Source organism: Salvelinus alpinus, chromosome 2 (genome assembly GCF_045679555.1).
Source record: "Salvelinus alpinus chromosome 2, SLU_Salpinus.1, whole genome shotgun sequence".
In the NCBI taxonomy this organism is placed as follows: domain Eukaryota; kingdom Metazoa; phylum Chordata; class Actinopteri; order Salmoniformes; family Salmonidae; genus Salvelinus; species Salvelinus alpinus.
Genome location: NC_092087.1, coordinates 111,421,476 through 111,445,139, shown reverse-complemented (window position 1 = coordinate 111,445,139; position 23,664 = coordinate 111,421,476). Strand labels below are relative to the sequence as shown.

Sequence of the window (23,664 nt, the reverse complement as noted above, 5' to 3'; positions counted from 1 at the left end):
TCGCGATTTTCGTAAATTAATTTTATGTTAAAAAAATGCATAATCGTTTGTCTCTACATTAACTAACATTCCTGTCAACTGTACATGTTTTTTGCATGATTAGTTATGACGTTATAATCCCTTACATTTGCTTCCATCCTAGTATTTCTGTTCGCCATCTTTGATTCAGTTCAGATCTGTGTAGGGGTTCCCCTCTCTCCTAGTATTTCTGTCCGCCATCTATGTTGAAGAAAGTCTAACGCTTCGAACACACCGACTGTGTTTGATACACCAGAAGGACATTCATATCCAATGGAACGCTGCATTTGCATTTGCGTTGCAGAGGCAGTTGCAGTGCGTTCTGTGCGGTGCATACGTTCGATTTGAGTGGACTTGACAGAAAGTAGCAAAATATGAATGTAGATTTTTTTTTGCACACACATTCAGTAAAAATTTGTGATTACATAAAAACAGTTTGATTGCATATTTTCTTTACATTTTTTATAAATTTATTTGCCAAGTATATTATTTATTCGCTGACATCCTCAAATTAATTGTGAGAGCCTATAATATAATTTCCCTCCAAAATGCAGTTTTGGAGCGAAATGCAATAATAAATAGTAAAGATAGGCAGAGTAGGCTCTTTCAACAATGAGACCAACGACCACCTCATTGGCTAGGTTAGCAAGCTAGGTTAGCTAACGCTAACTAGCCACATCTAGCACAAGCTACTAAACTGACCTGGCAATCCTACTATATGGACTTGTCTCCAAGCAGCATTTTTTGTGTTTATGTCCCTGTAGCTGTCAGCAGTTGTGTCAAGAAGACACGGTTTTGAAGATACTGCGAAAATTATTCTCTCCTCCATGTGTCCAACCGCATGCGACCATTTGCAAAAGGTACCTGCATCAGTATATGCGCAAAATGTTATGCAGCAGTGATGCAAGGACCCAGTCGGTGTGTTCGAAGCGTAACAGTCACTAGTGCAGCAGCAGCAGCCTCCCCCGGTCCAAGTGCCGGCCCGGTAAATAGTTTAAGATGCGATGGAACGGGTGACGAAAATAAGAAGTCACAGAGAAAATATATTGACTGATATTAAATTATTTAGGGAGGGGGGCTAATTAATATTTTAGGACTAGCTATGTTCCTGATTCCTACCTACCTTTTGTCTGAAAATTTTATTTACATTTTACTCAACTGCGTTACCCAAAGAATTTAAGGAAATTCTGCTACTGTGACGTATAATCTAGTGGACGGAACGCTTCGTTCAACAGCAGCAACAGACAGTCAGACACCTCGGTAGCTTGCTAGACAAAATAGACGAACCAATAAAGCTCTTTAGACGCTTTAGTGTATATTAGCCACTGTATTTTAAACCCACTTCTGTCGTCTAGTTAGTTATCCCTTTTAATTTCATAAATTTCATATTTACGGTATTGTTTTTATTCATCTAGCGGGCTGGTTAAGTTAGCATTAGCCTAGCTAGCTAACATCTCCAACCATGAGGTCACTAAGCTACTCTCTTGTTAATGAAGAGGAGGACTGCTGGACGGAGAAAGAAGCTCTCGTCAAAGAGGAGAAGGAAGAGAAGGATATCACAGTAAAACAAGAAGTAGAGGGTGAGGCTGTTACAGTGAAAGAAGAAGAGAAAGACGTTTCAGTGAAAGAAGAGGAAGATGCGTTCAGAGTGAAAGAGGAGGAGGATGTTACAGTGAAAGAGGAGGAGAGTCAGCAGATGGACTAGATGACGCTTAGGCCGCCTGTTGTGACCCCGTCAAGAATTCAGCAGAAGAAGTTTGTATGAAGGTCTGGTTATTAAATAGGTACATAGTTCAATAGTAATATCCTCTAAAACGCTCTGGTGACAAACTTTATGTTTCCAATTGTCCACATGGCTGGGAGAACCTATTCAAGTAAGTAAATAGATTTTCAAAGTGTAAAAAAAACAACGATGTATAATTAGCTAACTAGCTACAGTGCAGGCTAACTCAAATTAGCTGCTAAACGAGCTAACTAGTTGGCTAGTTATCTAGCCAACTTCACATTCTGTATCGATAGATAGCCAGCTAAGTGAATTAAATATCACCAGCTACTTAACTTCATATTAGCTAGCTATCTATTTATCACTGTAAAAAACAAACTCAAAATGCATTTGTAGGTAGCTAGCTAACAGCCATGGAGGGTGAAAGGATAGCAGCCCCAACTGTCAGTGAGAGAGGAGGCTATTCTGGATAGGGCAGGTACTTTTGTGTAGTTCCTGTCCCTAGAAGTGAGGACGGAGATAATAGTAACATAATATTCAGTGTGGTGTAATTTGACTATAATGAAGTGTGTTTCTTGTGAGGTTTTCTGTCCTCAGATAAAGAGCGCTATGAAAGCCAGTCTACATATGAAGAGGTCCCAATGCAGAGCAGTGGTTCTCAGTCCTGGGGACTCAAAGAGGCACATTGTTGTTTTTGCCTAAGCACTGCACAGCTGATTCAAATGATCAACTCATCATCAAGCTTCAAGTGGTATTTATGTATTCATTTGTGATGTCATCCTTGATATGATCGTGTTATTGTCACATGCTACACATGTACATATGTGTGCCCATGAATCTATCAATCCAATGTTATCATGATTTGTTATCAGGGATATTATACTTTAGTAATCCACAATGACCTGGTGATGTAACAGTCTAATAATTACATTGTCTTCCATATTCCTACAGATACCTTGTAACTGGAGATTCCTTCAAAACGATTGCCTACAGTTACCGTGTAGGGCAATGCAAGGTTGGGTGACCAGGGTCATCTGGGACTGCCTCCTGGAGGAATTCAGGTGTGTGAAGGCTACCTGTGTCCTGCGTAACTTCATGAGGATGGACACGAGGACCAGGAGGGGATCTGCAGCTCGGATCTGTGAAGGCTACCGCCGTGTGCCAGAGGAAGAGTCTGCTGCTCTGCAGGATGTTTCAAGCATGGGGTCCAACAACGCAGCAAGAGAGGCAATCCGTGTGCAGGAGATCTTCACCTCCTACTTCTTCAAAGAGGGTGCTCTTCCCTGGCAACACCATAGACTACACTATACACAACCAAAGGCTCTTTTAAGAGGGTGCTGTTCCCTGGCAACACCATATACTACACTATGCTCAACCAAAGGCTCTTTTAAGAGGGTGCTGTTCCCTAGCAGCACCATAGACTACACTATGCACAACCAACGGCTCTTTTAAGAGCCATCCACATTGCAATAAGTGTATTCTTCCATTTACTTAGCTATGTCAACTGCAGTTATTTAATTCCTAGTTTCTCTCCCTTTGATTTCTACTTCTCAGGTGAGGGTGCTGTTTAGGTAAGGGTGTGATGTCTGTGCAAAAACAAAACAGGCTGTTTTAAATCACCCATATTGAAAAAATGTAGAACAATTAGACACCCTATAACCCACACCTACACACTCATGTATCAATCTGACTGATGGATTGTGTTGTGTAGTAAGCAGGCTCAGGTGTATAACTACGCTATATTGTTTGTCCTGCAGCCACTTAGTGTGGTGTGGACACCAGGTGAGGCCACACACAGATTCCTGTTGAACACTGTCGCTTTAACTACCTTATTTTCTCAATAACAGTCTCTCTCCTTCACTTCATCCCTCTCTCCCCTTCTCCCTAAATCCTCTAGGTTATATCAGCTGTGTCGGTGAACCCCTCCTGCATCTGAACTGGCTACATAGAGGGCACAGCATGATCAGAGGTGAGAGGTCACTTGGTCAGGTCAACAGGAATAATTATTAAAGATATGCTTTACATTGAAATACAGACAGATGCAGTAGTCCCAGAGTTAATGATCCCAGGTCAGTTTATATTATACAGGAAGTATTATTAAAGAGATGCTTTACATTGAAATACAGATAGATGCAGTAGTCCCAGAGTTAATGATCCCAGGTCAGTTTATATTATACAGGAAGTATTATTAAAGAGATGCTTTACATTGAAATACAGATAGATGCAGTAGTCCCAGAGTTAATGATCCCAGGTCAGTTTATATTATACAGGAAGTATTATTAAAGAGATGCTTTACATTGAAATACAGAGAGATGCAGTAGTCCCAGAGTTAATGATCCAAGGTCAGTTTTGCATTTCACCTCCTGATTGATGACTAACAATGTTAGAATAAAAAATAAAAACACAAGGCTTAAACATGCTCTCTCTCTCCATCTGTCTCTCGTCTGCAGATATGTTTTGATGTGATAGAGGATGCCAACCCCCAGTCCCATCATCGCCACCTCACCCTCTTTTAAGATAACCTTTAGGCCGACTAGAGACACTATTATGTAATTGTGATGAACTGAGAGAATATTTCGGTAGCACTGTGATTCATTAATCATGTGCTGCCTTCCCTGCTCCTATGTGCTTACCTCTTTCCCTTTCTGTCTTTTACACCTCTCTCTCCACCTCCTCTTTCTTCCTCTGTTTTTATAATGCACAACAGATGTGCATTGAAGGACAGATTGAACTTGTATTTATAACACTTGGATAATGAGCTTTTCAATAAAGCGTTTCACATTCTCTACTGGTTGAAATGAAGTGTAATGTGATGAAATACTCCACCTATCCTGTGTTTATCAGATCAATGCAGATGAAGGGCATTAGATGTTGAGATGAACCGGTGTTGGAGTATTTACATGATGCATAGGAAGTGTAGTGTACTGTTTTTTAACATTATGTTTCTGTAAATAATGAATTAACTAGTTAAATCCTGTTTCTAGTCTATTAGTTACAATGTGTAACCATTGATGTCCCAGGACCAAGATTGGTAAACACTGTTGAAGTGTATAATTGTAATACATACATGCAGACACAGTGTCATTCAAAGACTGGAATTTGATACTCCTGGTATTGGATATGACTGAAAAATCATCTCAAAGACATTCATACCTAAACTGCACCTTTATTTGCCAAGGTACAGTACATGATCAGTGAATAAATTAAATGTACAGGCTACAATGTGGGGATCTCATGCATGGTAATAACTACATGTATATACGACTTGCATCCTTGGCACAACATGATATTATATTCTACTCAATCCATAGGCTTCATTAATGTCATTCAGGCTGTGTTGAAGTTGATACAACTGGCTATGATAGCTGAGGTTCATAGCTAGGTTCTGAACTAATATGTATACCAAACGTTTGGGTCCATACACAGATCGGCTAGATAGCTAGCTACACATCCATGGGCATACTGGGATTTTAATCATCCACTGCACAATAAGCAAGAACATAGCTAGCTACGTGATTTCATCTATCTGCATGGTAAATATCAGCAAGGAAAGCTTACAAAATTGTACATTCAATTTGCAGTAAATTCTTCAGCTAGCTAGATTCTATACATCCACTGTTTCCCAAAACGACAGCCTGGTTTGCTGGTTGTTTCAGGAGTCCCTAAAACAACCAGAATTACAATTTCATACTCATGTCACAACACCCATAAAGCTAGCCATCTAGCTGGCTAATGTTAGCTAGTCAGCTAGCTGGCTAAATCACGATTTTCGTAAATGAACTATGATTAAAAAAATGCATAATCGTTTGTCTCTACATGAACTAACATTCCTGTCAACTGTACATGTTTTTGCATGATTAGTTATGACTTTATAATCCCTTACATTTGCTTCCATCCTACAGTTCTGTGTAGGGTTACCCCTCTCTCCTAGTATTTCTGTCCACCATCTTTGATTCAGTACAGTTCTGTGTAGGGTTACCCCTCTCTCCTAGTATTTCTGTCCACCATCTTTGATTCAGTTCAGTTCTGTGTAGGGTTACTCCTCTCTCCTAGTATTTCTGTCCGCCATCTTTGATTCAGTTCAGTTCTGTGTAGGGTTACCCCTCTCTCCTAGTATTTCTGTCCACCATCTTTGATTCAGTACAGTTCTGTGTAGGGTTACCCCTCTCTCCTAGTATTTCTGTCCACCATCTTTGATTCAGTTCAGTTCTGTGTAGTGGTACCCCTCTCTCGAAGTATTTCTTTCAGGGATCTTTGCTGAAGAAAGTCTAACAGTCAAAAAACGTGCAGTTTTTGTATATTTCTATTTGAGTTTTAAATTTCAAAAACTAGTGTTGAGGACAAACGTAGACAAAGTCCACTAAGGTAGGAATACTCCAGGGCTGTTTTGTGCAATACCTAACATCAATACGTTCACATAGGCAGACTAGATATGAAGCAGCAGCCTCCCCCGGCCCTAGTGCCGGCCCGGTAAGAAGTTTAAGATGCGATGAAACGGTTGACAAAAATAAGAAATCACAGAAAAAATATATTGACTGATATTGATTTATTTAGGGGGGGGGGTGGCTAATTAACATTTTAGTTCTAGTGACGTCCCTGACTCCTATCCTTTAACTTTTTGTCTGAAAATAAAATATACGTTTTTCTTAACTGCGTTTACTCCAGTCAGCAGATGGCGGTCTGCGACTTTAAGGCAATGCTGCTACCGTGACGTATAATCTAGTGGACGGAACGCTTCTATCAACAGCAGCAACAGACAGTCAGCCACCTCGGTAGCTTGCTAGCCAAAATAGCCGAACCAATAAAGCTCTTTAGACGCTTTAGTGTATATTAGCCACTGTGTTTTAAACCCTCGTCTGTCGTCTAGTTAGTTGTCGATTTAATTTCATATTTACGGTGTTGTAGTTATTAGTCAGTTAGCGGGCTGGTTAAGTTAGCATTAGCCTAGCTAGCTAACATCCCCGACCATGCGGTCACTAAGCTACTCTCCTAAAGAAGAGGAGATCTGCTGGACGAAGAAAGAGGTTATGTGGCTAAACATTGTCGGTAGACGGGTAGACGGTGAGGAGGTAGACGGGTAGACGGTAGACGGTGAGGCTGTTACAGTGAAAGAAGAAGAGAAAGACGTTTCAGTGATAGAAGAGGAGGAGGATGTTACAGTGAAAGAAGAAGAGAAAGACGTTTCAGTGATAGAAGAGGAGGAGGATGTTACAGTGAAAGAAGAAGAGAAAGACGTTTCAGTGATAGAAGAGGAAGATGCGTTCAGAGTGAAAGAGGAGGAGGATGTTACAGTGAAAGAAGAGGAGAAAGAGGAAGATTCTGTTTTTGGAGTGAAAGAGGAGGAGGGGGAGATGACTGTCACATTGGAGGAAGGGGAGGATGAAGATGAGGAAACTGGATATCTGGGCTCGGTTTCCCAAAGGCATGTTAAGGCATCCAATGGTTCTAACGATGAACGGGCCCTGACTAACACTAGTAAGTACTGTCTTAAAAACAAAGGCACAAACTCTGCAGTTGTTGAACTGATGTTTGGTTTTATAGGGGACATATGCAATTGCTACATCCTTATTGTGACTTTTTGCAATTCTTCAGGAAATGGGCGTGGCTTTAACGTTTTCAGATTTGAAGAAAATGGGGGAAAATATGCAGCCGAAGTCCAACGAGAGAGCGGATACAAATGACCTGCTTTAAATAATCATGACAAATGTTGAGCAATGTAATGCAGTAATGACTTTTCAAATAAGTTACCTTACACGTTATATGACTATTGTTGTTCACTTGACAATCTTAAAAGACAAATGTTAAATAATGAACATTCATTACAGAAGTCATTGTTTGTACAACATCATGGCTACACATCACCTTTTACAGTGGATTTCTGCTGTTGTGGGCCTTAAACCATCTGTCTGACTTGTTGTTCACACAGGAGAGAGACGTGACTATCGTGGATCCTCTGGGGAGCCTCAACAACCTCATGATGCTGAGGAGGCAGAGAAGAGTCTCTCCAAGTTGAAACACCAGCAGAGAACCACAGGGAAGAAATCTCATTGCTGCTCTGACTGTGGGAAAGGTTGCACATCTTCATCAGAACTTAAAATACACCAGAGAACACACACAGGAGAGAAACCTTATAGCTGTGATCAATGTGGGATGAGTTTTACTACATCAAGCCATCTGATTCGACACCAGAGAACACACACAGGAGAGAAGCCTTATATCTGTGATCAATGTGGGAAGAGTTTTCCTACATCTAGCCAGCTGACTTCACACCAGAGAACACACACAGGAGAGAAACCTCATAGCTGTGATCAATGTGACAAGAGATACTCTGATAAAAGATATCTGATCAAACATCAGAAAATACATGAAGAAGTTGTTTCATGATATCAATGAAATAATGTCACAATGTAGAATGTTTTAACATTGTAGTATGGGTATTTTAATGATGTCACAATATAGAATGTTTTAACATTGTAGTATGGGTATTTTAATGATGTCACAATATAGAATGTTTTAACATTGTAGTATGGGTATTTTAATGATGTCACAATGTAGAATGTTTTAACATTGTAGTTTGAGTATTTTAATGATGTCACAATGTAGAATGTTTTAACATTGTAGAAGGAGTATTTTAATGATGTTCTACCTTATCGTTTGCCCTGTTCAATTGATTGCAGCATGATATGGATATTTGTCTCAGGGGAAAATCCAGGCTCTGAATTGAAAGAGTATTATTTAACAAAAAGTGACTAACAAAAAAAGAGCTGTGTTACACTTACTGCGTTGGTGACCCACTTTAATCAAAATGCAGCACTTCAAAATGTAGCCAGCTGTTTTCTACAAGTTGAAAAAGCTGCTTGTTTAAAAAAATACATGTAATATGATAATTGTTGCAGATGTTTGTGTATATACACACATGAATAATAATAAATTGGTCTATAATCAATTTTATTAACAATCTGACATCACTCCAGTATTTCTTGACAACAATCAAATGCTAACTGTCTTTATTCCACTACTGAAGAAGCATGACTCAAATCATCTACTCATACTGCAAACATTCAGCCTGACAAAAGATACATGTTTTATTATTCCATGCCTCACCCTTAAGTGAATTATTGCCAATACATATTAACAAAGGGGTGTACATTTGGTTTTGATTTTCATATTTACAATTCATGTAACATTTAGTATTCATAATTATTTATGCAACCAGCTGACCATTTTTTGGGTACAATTATATTGACAGTGTTGCCCTGCTTTTAGAATATCAGCGTTCATTCTCAGATGTGCCAACCCAAATGCATGACATTTTGGACTTGGCCCGACCCAACAACATGCCTATCGAGTGAACCCTGAAAAGAGAGCGAGAAGTAAGGTGGAAAGTTACTACGGATATTGCAGGAGTTGGTTGCTGATTGTCTCAAGGGTGGGCAGTCAACAAGTTTTGCGTTTAGCCAGTGCATTGCCATGGATCACAATTTATTTTGACTGCACGTTTTTCCGTATTGGAGATTAGTTTTTTTGGGGCTCGTTCCAAGGGGATGAGAGTTCTAGAAGCTAGTTAGTTTTAGGATTCTATAGAAAGAATAAGGATTTAAAAAATAATACTATTGTATATTATTATTTAGAAATACGTGTTTTTTCTTGTTTTTAATTGTTGACAGCCAGTAGACACTATGTTTATATTGTAGTTGATTATGTGAAATGAAAGTGGTTTTCTGTTGGGGGTGAGCAAACTCGTCCAACACAAATATAGGACATATTTGTTGTCTTAAGGGGGAAGGTGTTACAGGCTTTGGTTTTTCCATTTATGTTTTGAGATTGGAAGTAGCACATATAGCTCGTTAGCACGTCTAGCTAAACTGATTGGTGTCACCTCGTTAGTCAGTATGTGTTACACCTGTGCTGGCTTGTCCATCTCGTTAGTGGGAAGGTGTTTCACCTGAGCTGGTCCAGGTTCTATTTAAGAGTGTCTGGCCCAGTGCTCCAGTTGTCTTGATAGATGTGGAGAGTCAACACCTTTAGTCGATCCACCTTTTCTGTTTGCTTCCTGTCTTTAAGTTTGGTGTGGGTTTTTCTTTTGTTTGCCTCTTCTAGGGCAGATTTAGTGGGTCTCATGGTGGGTGTCTTTTAGGTGCCAGTTGTTGTTACTAGTCAATTTTCAGTGGACACCTCCATACTGTCTTTCAGAGCCCCTCCTAAAAAACAAGTTATATTTTGGGTTGGTAAAACATCATATTGTTAATATTTTTGTGCTGTATAAATAAAGCTTGATTTGATTTGAACATATTGCAAAACAAATTAACCCAATGACTGACCAATCAACAGACTCTTGGTCCATCTTGGTATGAAAATCAGTCTCAATCCCACTTTTCAAGCCTGCTGAAGGGGTGGTAAACACCACCCCCGGCTCTACCAGGGGCTTGAGGTGGTCTCCCACAGCTCTGCTTATGTCATGTTCTGTGGCCTTGCCGTTCCATTTCTTGACTGCCCCTGCAACACAGAAAGAAACACATTTAGTCATATTATATAAAACACTCAAAGTAATGGATATGGAGCATCTATGGCCTCAGTTACACCTGGCACCTAAATGTGACTTCTGTCATCTGATCACTCCAAGCTGCATTAGGTTCAGATCTACCAGGACGGGCCTTTGACATAGTCTGGAAGCAGCCAGGCCACTGAATATGCATAGGCAATGTCAAAAGATGAGTGGGGAAAAGTACATTTTACACAAGTGACCTTCATAATAAATCAAATCAAATGTTATTTGTCACATGCAGATGTTATTGCGGGTGTAGCGAAATGCTTGTGCTCCAACAGTGCAGTAATATCTAACAATTTCCCAACAAATACCTAATACACACAAATCTAAGTAATGGAATAAGAATATATAAATATATGGACGAGCGATGTCAGAGCGGCATAGACAGATACAGTAGAATAGGATAGAATACAGTATATACATATGAGATGAGTAATACATAGACTAAGATACAGTAGAATAGGATAGAATACAGTATATACATATGAGATGAGTAATACATAGACTAAGATACAGTAGAATAGGATAGAATACAGTATATACATATGAGATGAGTAATGCATAGACTAAGATACAGTAGAATAGGATAGAATACAGTATATACATATGAGATGAGTAATACATAGACTAAGATACAATAGAATAGGATAGAATACAGTATATACATATGAGATGAGTAATACATAGACTAAGATACAGTAGAATAGAATACAGTATATACATATGAGATGAGTAATGCCAGATATGTAAACATGCAGGAGATCCACGAAGGAAAGACAGTGATGGTGCTCATTGACGTTGTTGCAAATGGTGGGTAAAATGGTAAAACGTTTGAATTCATTTTGTCCATTATTACATCATTACATCAAGTGTTCCAATGGTAAAACGTTTGAGTTCATTTTGTCCATTATTACATCATTACATCAAGTGTTCCAATGGTAAAACGTTTGAGTTCATTCTGTCCATTATTACATCATTACATCAAGTGTTCCAATGGTAAAACGTTTGAGTTCATTCTGTCCATTATTACATCATTACATCAAGTGTTCCAATGGTAAAACGTTTGAGTTCATTTTGTCCTGGTCACTTTGCCTACTGTTTATTGCCACGTTGGGATGCAACCTTTGTTTGTTGTCATTTAAAAAAATAATAATAATAATTTTACCCCCGTTTTTTCTCCCCAATGTGGATCTTGTCTCATCGCTGCAACTCCCCAATGTGGATCTTGTCTCATCGCTGCAACTCCCCAATGTGGATCTTGTCTCATCGCTGCAACTCCCCAATGTGGATCTTGTCTCATCGCTGCAACTCCCCAATGTGGATCTTGTCTCATCGCTGCAACTCCCCAATGTGGATCTTGTCTCATCGCTGCAACTCCCCAATGTGGATCTTGTCTCATCGCTGCAACTCCCCAATGTGGATCTTGTCTCATCGCTGCAACTCCCCAATGTGGATCTTGTCTCATCGCTGCAACTCCCCAATGTGGATCTTGTCTCATCGCTGCAACTCCCCAATGTGGATCTTGTCTCATCGCTGCAACTCCCCAATGTGGATCTTGTCTCATCGCTGCAACTCCCCAATGGGCTCAGGAGGCGAAGGTCGAGTCATGCGTCCTCTGAAACATGACCCGTCAAACCGCGCTTCTTAACACCCTCCCACTTAACCCGGAAGCCAGCTGCACCAATGTGTAGGAGGAAACACCGGGCGACGCTTGGCCAATTGTGTGCCGCCCTATGGAACTCCCGATCACGGCAGGTTGTGGTACAGCCCGGGATCGAACCCGGGTGACGCCTCTAGTGACGCCTCTAGCACTGCCATGCAGTACCTTAGACCGCTGCACCACTCGGGTCTATAGTGACGCCTCTAACACTGTGATCCAGTTCCTTAGATCGCTGTGCCACTCGGGTCTATAGTGACACCTCTAACACTGTGATACAGTACCTTAGACTGCTGCACCACTCGGGTCTATAGTGACACCTCTAACACTGTGATCCAGTACCTTAGACTGCTGCACCACTCGGGTCTATAGTGACACCTCTAACACTGTGATACAGTACCTTAGACTGCTGCACCACTCGGGTCTATAGTGACGCCTCTAACACTGTGATCTAGTACCTTAGACTGCTGTACCACTCGGGTCTATAGTGACACCTCTAACACTGTGATCTAGTACCTTAGATCGCTGTGCCACTCAGGCATAACCTTTTTTTAACCAATTCTGATGGTTGTTAAAAGTGGAATTTTGACATTATTACCGTTAAATCAACACACTGGACACTCCCAACACCACCAACTATCAATCTATTTGATACCGTAGACATCTAGTGACCACTTGATTCCATGTGACCAAACATTTCTGAGGCTCAAATACTCACAGGTCCCTTTTAATAGCCAGGCAATGGCACACATTATAGCAAATACATTTTGGGTCTGAATTAAAGGAGATACAATTAAAATGTAATTACGTGTTTTAAATAAAATGTCCATAATATCTGCATTAATAGTGGAATGATAGTGTTTCACAATATTCCAAAACAGAAAAAGAAATTACATTTTCTATTGGGTTGTTGACTGAATATTTGTTTATGTGTAACTCTGTGTTGTTGTTTTTGTCGAACTGCTTTGCTTTATCTTGGCCAGGTCGCAGTTGTAAATGAGAACTTGTTCTCAACTGGCCGACCTGGTTAAATAAAGGAGAAATAAATAACACATAATAATACATAAAAATATAGGAGCAGTATAGACTTAGTCTGTTCATTATATACATCTACATGATGTATTGTTACACCATGTAGTAGCAGTATAGACCTAGTCTGTTCATTATATACATCTACATGATGTAATGTTACACCATGTAGGAGCAGTATAGACCTAGTCTGTTCATTATATACATCTATATGATGTATTGTTACACCATGTAGGAGCAGTATAGACCTAGTCTGTTCATTATATACATCTATATGATGTATTGTTACACCGTGTAGGAGCAGTATAGACCTAGTCTGTTCATTATATACATCTACATGATGTAATGTTACACCATGTAGGAGCAGTATAGACCTAGTCTGTTCGTTATATACATCTACATGATGTATTGTTACACCATGTAGTAGCAGTATAGACCTAGTCTGTTCATTATATACATCTACATGATGTAATGTAACCGTGTAGGAGCAGTATGGACCTACAGTAGCTAGCTGCTAATGTAGATGTAGTATAACTTAATGAAACTGCCTTAAATATGCTATATGGTAAAAAAAATAATATTCGCACTAATCAATCAACACATTCCTGTCTTTGTATGTCTCAATATAATGGTATTATTTAATTAAATCCATTTAAAATAATCTTTGTCTGAAAATAAAATATGATCCTCAACTGCGTTTCCCCTCCAGTCAGCAGACGGCGATGTGCGTCTTTCAGGCGACGCTGCCAGCGTGACGTATAATCTAGTGGACGGTTCTTCATAAACAGCTCGTCAACCACCTCGGTAGCTTGCTAGCCAACATAGCCGAAAGATTCAAGCTATTTATACTCTTTCGGTGTATATTACCTGCTGTGTTTTAGACACACTTTTGTCGTATCTAATATCATTGAATATTACGTTATTTTGTATTAGTCAGCTATAGTAGCTTGCTGGTTAAATTAGCACTAGCCTAGTCGCTAATGATAGCTAGCTAGCTAACATCCCTGAACATGAGCTCCCTAAACTACTCCCCTCTTGTTAAAGAAGAGGGGGTCTGCTGGACGGAGAAAGAAGCTCTGGGGCTGAACATTGTCGTGAAAGAGGAGAAGGAAGAAGAGGATGTCACAGTAAAAATAGAAGTAGAGGGTGAGGCTGTTACAGTGAAAGAAGAAGAGAAAGACGTTTCAGTGAAAGAAGAAGAGGATGCAGTTTTTGGAGTGAAGAAGGAAGGAGAGATTACTGTCACATTGAAAGATGAAGAGGAGGAGATAGGAGATCTGAGTAACACCAGTAAGTACCGTCTTAAATTTGTTTTTAACTTTGGATATTCGGAGTTGGCTCGTCAATACCTCTTCAACGGAGGGCCCAGGATGATGACTGATATGTCTAGAATCAGACGACTAGAGAGCAAGCTACCCCTTGTTTTCTCCGTTCCGTTTCCAAAAAGTGACTTAACATATATATTTGAGAAGGGTCTTTCTGCTGACCGCAGACTGGGGGGCACGGCATGTAGTGATGTTTTACTACACACCGTGCCCCCCAATAGTGCCATGCGAGAGTTGGGTTGGCTACAACAAAGATTATGGATATACTGACAAGATGTCTCTCTCTGCCCTCACAAGGGGAGTAGTTGCCCACAAAGCGGCACTGCGGGTTGTCTAGCTCCCGCCTATCCTTTCTTTGGATTGGTGGATTCATCTTATTATTGTAATCTATTGTTTATATTCTATGAGGGTTGGTGTCGTCAACCGCCTGTATTCAATGAAGAGAGATGCTAAGCTACTAGCATGAATATGCACCGCCTGTATTCAATGGAGAGAGATGCTAAGCTATTAGCATGAATATGCATAGCGATCTGGAGACAACTCCTAAAGTGTTTTTATCAAAGTTGTCGGTATGTCACGTGTCCACATAACAACTTAAGCATTACGAAACTTCTGTTGGATCAAGTAAACCTCACGTAGCAAATAAGCCATTCATTTTGTTGTTGACCAAATTCGACACTTTCCACATTGGGTTGATAATTGTTTCCACTTGGATACAACCTACTGTAACCTACTGGCTTGACCTGGAGAAATACAACCTACTGTAACCTACTGGCATGACCTAGAGAGTTACAACCTACTGTAGCCTACTGGCATGACCTAGAGAGTTACAACATACTGTAACCAACTGGCATGACCTAGAGAGTTACAACCTACTGTAGCCTACTGGCATGACCTAGAGAGTTACAACCTACTGTAGCCTACTGGCATGACCTAGAGAGTTACAACCTACTGTAACCTACTGGCATGACCTAGAGAGATACAACCTACTGTAACCTCCTGGCATGACCTAGAGAGTTACAACCTACTGTAGCCTACTGGCATGACCTAGAGAGTTACAACCTACTGTAACCAACTGGCATGACCTAAAGAGTTACAACCTACTGTAGCCTACTGGCATGACCTAGAGAGTTACAACCTACTGTAGCCTACTGGCATGACCTAGAGAGTTACAACCTACTGTAACCAACTGGCATGACCTAGAGAGTTACAACCTACTGTAGCCTACTGGCATGACCTAGAGAGTTACAACCTACTGTAACCTACTGGCATGACCTAGAGTTACAACCTACTGTAACCTACTGGCATGAACTAGAGAGATACAACCTACTGTAGCCTACTGGCATGACCAAGAGAGATACAACCTACTTTAACCTACTGGTATGACCTAGAGAGATACAACCTACTGTAGCCTACTGGCATGACCTAGAGAGTTACAACCTACTGTAACCTACTGGCATGACCTAGAGAGATACAACCTACTGTAACCTACTGGCATGACCTAGAGAGTTACAACCTACTGTAACCTACTGGCATGACCTAGAGAGATACAACCTACTGTAACCTACTGGCATGACCTAGAGATATACAACCTACTGTAGTCTACTGGCATGACCTAGAGAGATACAACCTACTGTAGCCTACTGGCATGACCTAGAGCGTTACAACCTACTGTAACCTACTGGCTTGACCTAGAGAGCTAAAGTTGTAAAATTCCTGGAATTTAAATGATTTTTTTCCAGTAATAATGATCATTTGTATCTTCCTATCCACATATGGGATCCCTCTCCTTTGTCGTCCTCTCTACACCAATAACAGACAACTACTGTGGGACTCCCAATCACGGCCGGATGTGATACAGCCTGGATTCGAACCAAGACTGTAGTGACACCTCTTGCACTGAGATGCAGTGGCTTAGACCACTGCATCCGTGTGTGTGTTAACTATTAGAATGCTGTACTAGAATACTTAAAAGGCCTCTAAAATTTAAAATATCGGTTATCGGTATCGTTTTTTGGGGCAAGGAAAATATTAGATATCGCTATTGGCCAAAAATGTAATATCGGTGCATCCCTTTATTCTAAAATGTTTCACAATACCCCATAATGACATCACAATACCCCATAATGACATCACAATACCCCATAATGCCAAAGCAAAAACAGGTTTAGGTTTTTTGCAAATGTATTGAAACTATTCCCCAGGATAACTAGTCTCAGAGTAATGTAAGATCCCAGGATAACTAGTCTCAGAGTAATGTAAGATCCCAGGATAACTAGTCTCAGAGTAATGTAAGAACCCAGGATAACTAGTCTCAGAGTAATGTAAGATCCCAGGATAACTAGTCTCAGAGTAATGTAAGATCCCAGGATAACTAGTCTCAGAGTAATGTAAGATCCCAGGATAACTAGTCTCAGAGTAATGTAAGATGCTTGGAAAAAGAAGCTGAAAAGAATAACAGAACGGCACCATTAGAACTAAAATGTGTCCCTGGATGTCAGACCCCCAACCCTCCAAACTGTAAATAAAAAATAAAAAAGTGTCGCCTGAATGTCAGACCCCCAACCCTCCAAACTAAATAAATAATAAAATGTGTCTCCTTGGCAACATTAGAACCTCGGTACGTTTACTGTGTACTGGGTCGAGACAAAGGAATGCTGTAAACAAATAATCCAAAATATTTTTGTCAATGAGACAAAAATATATAAACAAAGGAATGACCGAACCCCCTTTGGTGACTGAATGCTTGTAAGGAAAACTAGATGATCAAAACATTAAATCACATCAAATAAGCCTGAGTGGTTTCACCTCCTCCCAGCCTATACAGGATACTACAGTTATAACTATACAGGATACTACAGTTATACAGGATACTACAGTTATACAGGATACTACAGTTATAACTATACATAGTTATACAGGATACTACAGTTATACAGGATACTACAGTTATACTGGATACTACAGTTATAACTATACATAGTTATACAGGATACTACAGTTATACAGGATACTACAGTTATAACTATACATAGTTATACAGGATACTACAGTTATACAGGATACTACAGTTATACAGGATACTACAGTTATAACTATACATAGTTATTCCAAAGGTGGGCTACTTACTATCCACTGTTTGCAAGCCACCGTTGCTGATCTATTTTATTTATTTATTTCACCTTTATTTAACCAGGTTTGGGCTAAATTATAGATGGGCTATGTACAGGTGCAGTAATCTGTGAGCTGCTCTGACAGCTGGTGCTTAAAGCTAGTAAGGGAGATAAGTGTTTCCAGTTCCAGAGATTTTTGTATGTCGTTCCAGTCATTGGCAGCAGAGAACTGGAAGGAGAGGCGGCCAAAGGAGGAATTGGTTTTGGGGGTGACCAGAGAGATATACCTGCTGGAGCGCGTGCTACAGGTGGGTGTGTCAAATCAGAGGGCCTGTTGTCCGGACCTCCGGCAGTCTCTATGGAGGTGCCATAGGGTTCAATCTTCGGGCCGACTCTCTTCTCTGTATACATCAATGATGTTGCTCGTGTTGCTGGTGATTCTCTGATACACCTCAAAGCAGACGACACCATTCTGTATACTTCTGGCCCCTCTTTGGACACTGTGTTAATTAACCTCCAGACGAGCTTCAATGCCATACAACTCTCCTTCCGTAGCCTCCAACTGCTCTTAAACGCAAGTAAAACTAAATGCATGCTATTCAACCGATCACTGCCTGCACCTGCTCGCCCGTCCAGCATCACTACTCTGGACGGCTCTGACTTAGAATACGTGGACAACTACAATGCCTAGGTGTCTGGTTAGACTGTAAATTCTCCTTCCAGACTCACATTAAGCATCTCCCAAAATTAAATCTAGAATCGGCTTCCTATTTCGCAACAAAGCATCCTTCACTTATGCTGCCAAACATACCCTCCTAAAACTGACCATCCTACCGATCCTCGACTTCGGTGATGTCATCTATAAAATAGCCTCCAACACTCTACTCAGTAAACTGGATGCAGTCTATCACAGTGTCATCCGTTTTGTCACCAAAGCCCCATATACCACCCACCGCTGCGACCTGTATGCTCTCGTCGGCTGGCCCTCGCTACATATTCGTCGCCAAACCCACTGGCTCCAGGTCATCTATAAGTCTTTGCTAGGCCGCCTTAACTCAGCTCACTGGTCACCATAGCAACACCCACCCATAGGACGCGCTCCAGGAAGTATATCTCACTGGTCATCCACAAAGCCAACATCTCCTTTGGCCGCCTTTCCTTCCAGTTCTCTGCTGCCAATGTCTGGAACGAATTGAAAACATCGCTGAAGTTGGAGACTTATATCTCCCTCACTAACTTTAAGCATCAGCTATCTGAGCAGCTTACCGATCGCTGCAGCTGTACACAGCCCATCTGTAAATAGCCCATCCAACTGCCTACCTCATCCCCATGTTTTTATTTACTTTTTTTGCTCACACCAGTATTTCTACTTGCACATCATCATCTGCACATCTATCACTCCAGTGTTAATTTGTTAAATTGTAATTACTTTGCTACTATGGCCTATTTAGTGCCTTATTGCCTTTATTGCCTCTGTACTCCATTTGCACACACTGTATATAGATATTTCTATTGTGTTATTGACTGTACTTTTGTTTATCCCAAGTGTAACTCTGTTGTTTTTGTCGCACTGCTGTGCTTTATCTTGGCCAGGTCGCATTTGTAAATGATAACTTGTTCTCAACTGGTTAAATAAAGGTGAACATTTTTTTAATGAATTGTTCATGACCTCCTCCAGTGATAAAAAATAAATAAAAAACGTTTCCTGTTGAAAGTGATATATAAATACAGTAAAGTATAAACACACCAAAGGGAAACAAAAAAATGTTTTGAGCAAAATAGTGTTTTTTTAGACAACTGCAAACTAGAAGGAGTGATGTCATAGTAAGGCCTTCAAGGAGTTGGCTTGATGGGAAGTCGTGATGTTGTCCAATAGGCGACTGATCTACATGTGAATATTCATTATTCTTTTTTAAATCCTTCATGTTCTGTCAAGTTGGTTGTTGATCATTGCTAGAAAGCCATTTTCAAGTCTTTCCATAGATTTTCAAGATGATTTAAGTCCAAACTGTAACTAGGCCACTCAGGAACATTCAATGTCATCTTGGTAAGCTCCTCCAGCGTCGATTTAGCCTTGTGGTTTAGGTTATTGTCCTGTTAGGACCGTTTTTTGTATTCAGATCTCTGAAATGCACTCTACCTACGTAACATTTAGTTTCCTTATATTACGGTGGGAAAACAGTTTTCATGGGCACAGAAATTCCAAATCAAATCATTTGAGTTTGCAGAAATCCTAAATAATTTCAGAGTTTGCTAAATTCAATGGTTCTAACCGAGAGTCACCTTAACTTTATTGACAACACCCAAGTGGATACTGTCATTAATGTGGTTCTTCAATAATTACACATAATTCTTAATACTGTAGCTGTTTAGTTAGTCACATGTTCATCGATCATCAGCTGATCCAGGAAATCATCCAACTGCCTACCTCATCCCCATGTTTTTATTTACTTTTTTTGCTCTTTTTGCTCACACCAGTATTTCTACTTGCACATTATCATCTGCACATCTATCACTCCAGTGTTAATGCTAAATTGTAATTGCTTTGTTAATATGGCCTATTTATTGCCTTATTGCCTTTATTGCCTCTGTACTCCATTTGCACACACTGTATATAGATTTTTCTATTGTGTTATTGACTGTACCTTTGTTTATCCCACGTGTAACTCTGTTGTTTTTTTGTCGCACTGCTTTGCTTTATCTTGGCCAGGTGTGCAGTTCTAAATGAGAACTTGTTCTCAACTGACCTACCTGGTTAAATAAAGGTGGAATAAATAAAAAATAATAATAATAATCGTAACTTTATTGACATCACCTAAATGGATACTGTCATTAACACAGTTCTTCAATAATTACACATCATTTTTAATACTGTAGCTGTTTTGTTAGTCGCATGTTCAACTATCATCAGCTGATCCAGGAAATCATTTTCTGAATGCCAGTCAAATGACAAACATAACGACATGCAACAACAACCAAAGTGCTTCTTCATTCATTACTCTGGTAAAGACAGTTATGCCGTGCTCCACGTTGGATCCCTAACAAATTGATGTTTATAATGTTATTGTCTGCTTGATATACAGTAGGGTCTCGTTAGTCTGTTTGGACACAGAGATACTTTGCTCATAATGTGTAGAGAACTGTTCCTTGATGGATAGGCTATTGTACAACACACAGAGCTATTTTCCTTTATTTGTTGTTTGGTGAAGTTATGGGTCCTACAGTAGGTCTATGTTAGGTGAACTTATGGGTCATACAGAAGGTCTATGTTAGGTGAAGTTATGGGTCCTACAGTAGGTCTGTTATTGTTAGGTGAAGTTATGGGTTCTACAGTAGGTCTATGTTGTTGTTAGGTGAACTTATGGGTCCTACAGTAGGTCTATGTTGTTGTTAGGTGAACTTATGGGTCATACAGAAGGTCTATGTTAGGTGAAGTTATGGGTTCTACAGTAGGTCTGTTATTGTTTTGGGTCCTACAGTATGTCTGTTATTAGGTGAAGTTATGGGTCCTACAGTAGGTCTATGTTATTGTTAGGTGAAGTTATGGGTCCTACAGTGGGTCTATGTTGTTGTTAGGTAAAGTTATGGGTGCTACAGTAGGTCTATGTTGTTGTTAGGTGAAGTTATGGGTCCTACAGTAGGTCTATGTTATTGTTATGGGTCCTACAGTAGGTCTATGTTGTTGTTAGGTAATGTTATGGGTCCTACAGTAGGTCTATGTTGTTGTTATGGGTCCTAGAGTACACTATGTATGTCATGCAACAACAACCAAAGTGCTTCTTCGTTCATTACAGGTATATTTGTTGTTAGTTATGAGCCAATTTGGCAAACCGTGTACAAACCCTCATTGTCAGGTTGATGGACAAGACAAAGAGCATTTTACTGGTTGAAGTGTTTTTTAAATACAAAGCGGTTGATTTGCGATGATGACACAAACATTATATTAAGCAGGACATTCAAACGAGCCTTACAATTATAATCCAAAGTAGTGTGAAATGTACTCATAAGCAACCTGGAAATAGAGGTTACTCCCCTGAGTTTTCCCCCATTCACATTCAGAATACATTGTGAAAAACAAAAATCTTTGCTCACCATTTTTGCTCCAGGCAGATATACTACATCCATAACTAGTGGTTTCCTCATTAGCAGATATACTACATCCATAACTAGTGGTTTCCTCATTACCAGATATACAACATCCATAACTAGTGGTTTCCTCATTACCAGATATACTACATCCATAACTAGTGGTTTCCTCATTACCAGATATACTACATCCATAACTAGTGGTTTCCTCATTACCAGATATACTACATCCATAACTATCGGTTTCCTCATTAGCAGATATACTACATCCATAACTAGTGGTTTCCTCATTACCAGATATACTACATCCATAACTAGTGGTTTCCTCATTACCAGATATACTACATCCATAACTAGTGGTGTCCTCATTACCAGATATACTACATCCATAACTAGTGGTTTCCTCATTACCAGATATACTACATCCATAACTATCGGTTTCCTCATTAGCAGGGAGGAGTTTCTACAATCAAATTGTATGTGCTTTGCCCTCGTGCCGCAATTTTATTAAACACAGAAAGGGGCCTATATTGGAGACCAAAAGTCATCTGGCACACTGCTTAGAGTTTCAACAACATGAATAACTTATTTCTAGCCTACAATCATTGATGTTACTACTAATGTGAAAACAAGAAAAAATATAACTTGTTGCTCATTTTAAGACCAAATAACTTTAACAGCTCTCCTTTATTTTTAGGCTTTTTTTTTTTTTTAAAGCATTACCTTTTACAGTGGATTTCCGCTGTTGTGGGCCTTTAATCATCTGTCTGACTTTGTTGTTCACACAGGAGAGATACTTCACTATTGTGGATCATCTGGGGAGCCTCACTGCCGCTCTGACTGTGGGAAGAGATTCACCTCATCAGGCATTAAAATTCATCAGAGAACACACACAGGAGAGAAACCTTATAGCTGTGATCAATGTGGGAAGAGTTTTGGTCGATCTTGCCATCTGACTCAACACCAGAGAATACACACAGGAGAGAAATCTTATAGCTGTGGTCAATGTGGGAAGAGTTTTGGTCAATCTTGCCATCTGACTCGACACCAGAGAACACACACAGGAGAGAAACCTTATAGCTGTGATCAATGTGGGAAGAGTTTTCGTCAAGCTGGAGATCTGACAGTGAACCAGAGAACACACACAGGAGAGAAACCTTATAGCTGTGGTCAATGTGGGAAGAGTTTTGGTCATTCTGCCAATCTGGTATCACACCAGAGAACACACACAGGAGAGAAAGCTCATACCTGTGATCAATGTGACAAGAGAAAGACATCTGATCAAACATCAGAAAATACATGAAGCAGTTGTTTCATGATATCAATGAATTAATGTCACAATGTAGAATGTTTTTAACAATGTAGAAGGAGTATTTTAAGGAATTACACAATATAGAACCCTAAACGTTTGCCCCATTCAATTGATTTCAGCCTTAGGAAAAATCCAGGCTCTTGAAAGAGTACTATTTATGTGATTTAACAAAAAAGTGACTAACACAAAAAGAGCTGTGTTACACTTAACATGTTGGTGAACCATTTGAATCAAAATGCAACACTTCAGAATGTAGCGATCTGTTTCCCAATATTTTCTATTGTTGTCTTTATGTAGGCTATTTTTTTTTACATAGTTGGCAATGGCAATAAAAGTTACTCTTAGATTTGTATCATTTTCATTTAGATTTAGATAGAATGTAGATTAATCACAGACAATAATTTTGAGATACTATTATAAATTAAATGAAACTGTTCCACGAATATGTGCATATGAAAATCATAACTGGCACACAGATTGGTAGAAATCACACAGCAGAGGGGGGAGGGGGGCTCCCTCTGGTCGGGTGGTGTTGACGACCGGCTCCCTCTGGTCGGGTGGTGTTGACGACCGGCTCCCTCTGGTCGGGTGGTGTTGACGACCGGCTCCCTCTGGTCGGGTGGTGTTGACGACCGGCTCCCTCTGGTCGGGTGGTGTTGACGACCGGCTCCCTCTGGTCGGGTTGTGTTGACGACCGGCTCCCTCTGGTCGGGTTGTGTTGACGACCGGCTCCCTCTGGTCGGGTTGTGTTGACGACCGGCTCCCTCTGGTCGGGTTGTGTTGACGACCGGCTCCCTCTGGTCGGGTTGTGTTGACGACCGGCTCCCTCTGGTCGGGTTGTGTTGACGACCGG

General features: G+C 40.2%; 2 protein-coding genes across 5 annotated transcripts in view; both read left to right on the top strand.

Annotated features, from left to right (window-relative positions):
- The first annotated feature begins 6,708 nt into the window (after window positions 1–6,708).
- LOC139542207 (zinc finger protein 22-like) lies at window positions 6,709–8,699 on the top strand. The gene is made up of 3 exons (XM_071347365.1): window positions 6,709–6,765; window positions 6,823–7,216; window positions 7,668–8,699. Exons 1-3 carry the CDS (start codon window positions 6,709–6,711, stop codon window positions 8,123–8,125), a joined length of 909 nt encoding a protein of 302 aa, XP_071203466.1. The 3' UTR covers window positions 8,126–8,699.
- A 4,964-nt stretch (window positions 8,700–13,663) lies between these two features.
- The window catches only part of LOC139548897 (zinc finger protein 180-like), a 324,124-nt gene continuing 314,123 nt past the window's right edge, over window positions 13,664–23,664 (top strand). For 2 of the 4 annotated variants that reach the window (XR_011669792.1, XR_011669791.1), the window contains exon 1: window positions 13,664–14,265. Coding sequence is in view for 2 of the 4 variants with exons in the window: in XM_071358844.1 (XP_071214945.1) it covers window positions 13,986–14,265; window positions 22,288–22,802 (795 nt within the window). In the remaining 2 variants the exon portion in view is untranslated. Of the gene's footprint in view, window positions 14,266–22,287; window positions 23,176–23,664 lie in introns of those variants that run through there. The other 2 variants (XM_071358844.1, XM_071358869.1) reach the window with 2 other exon arrangements.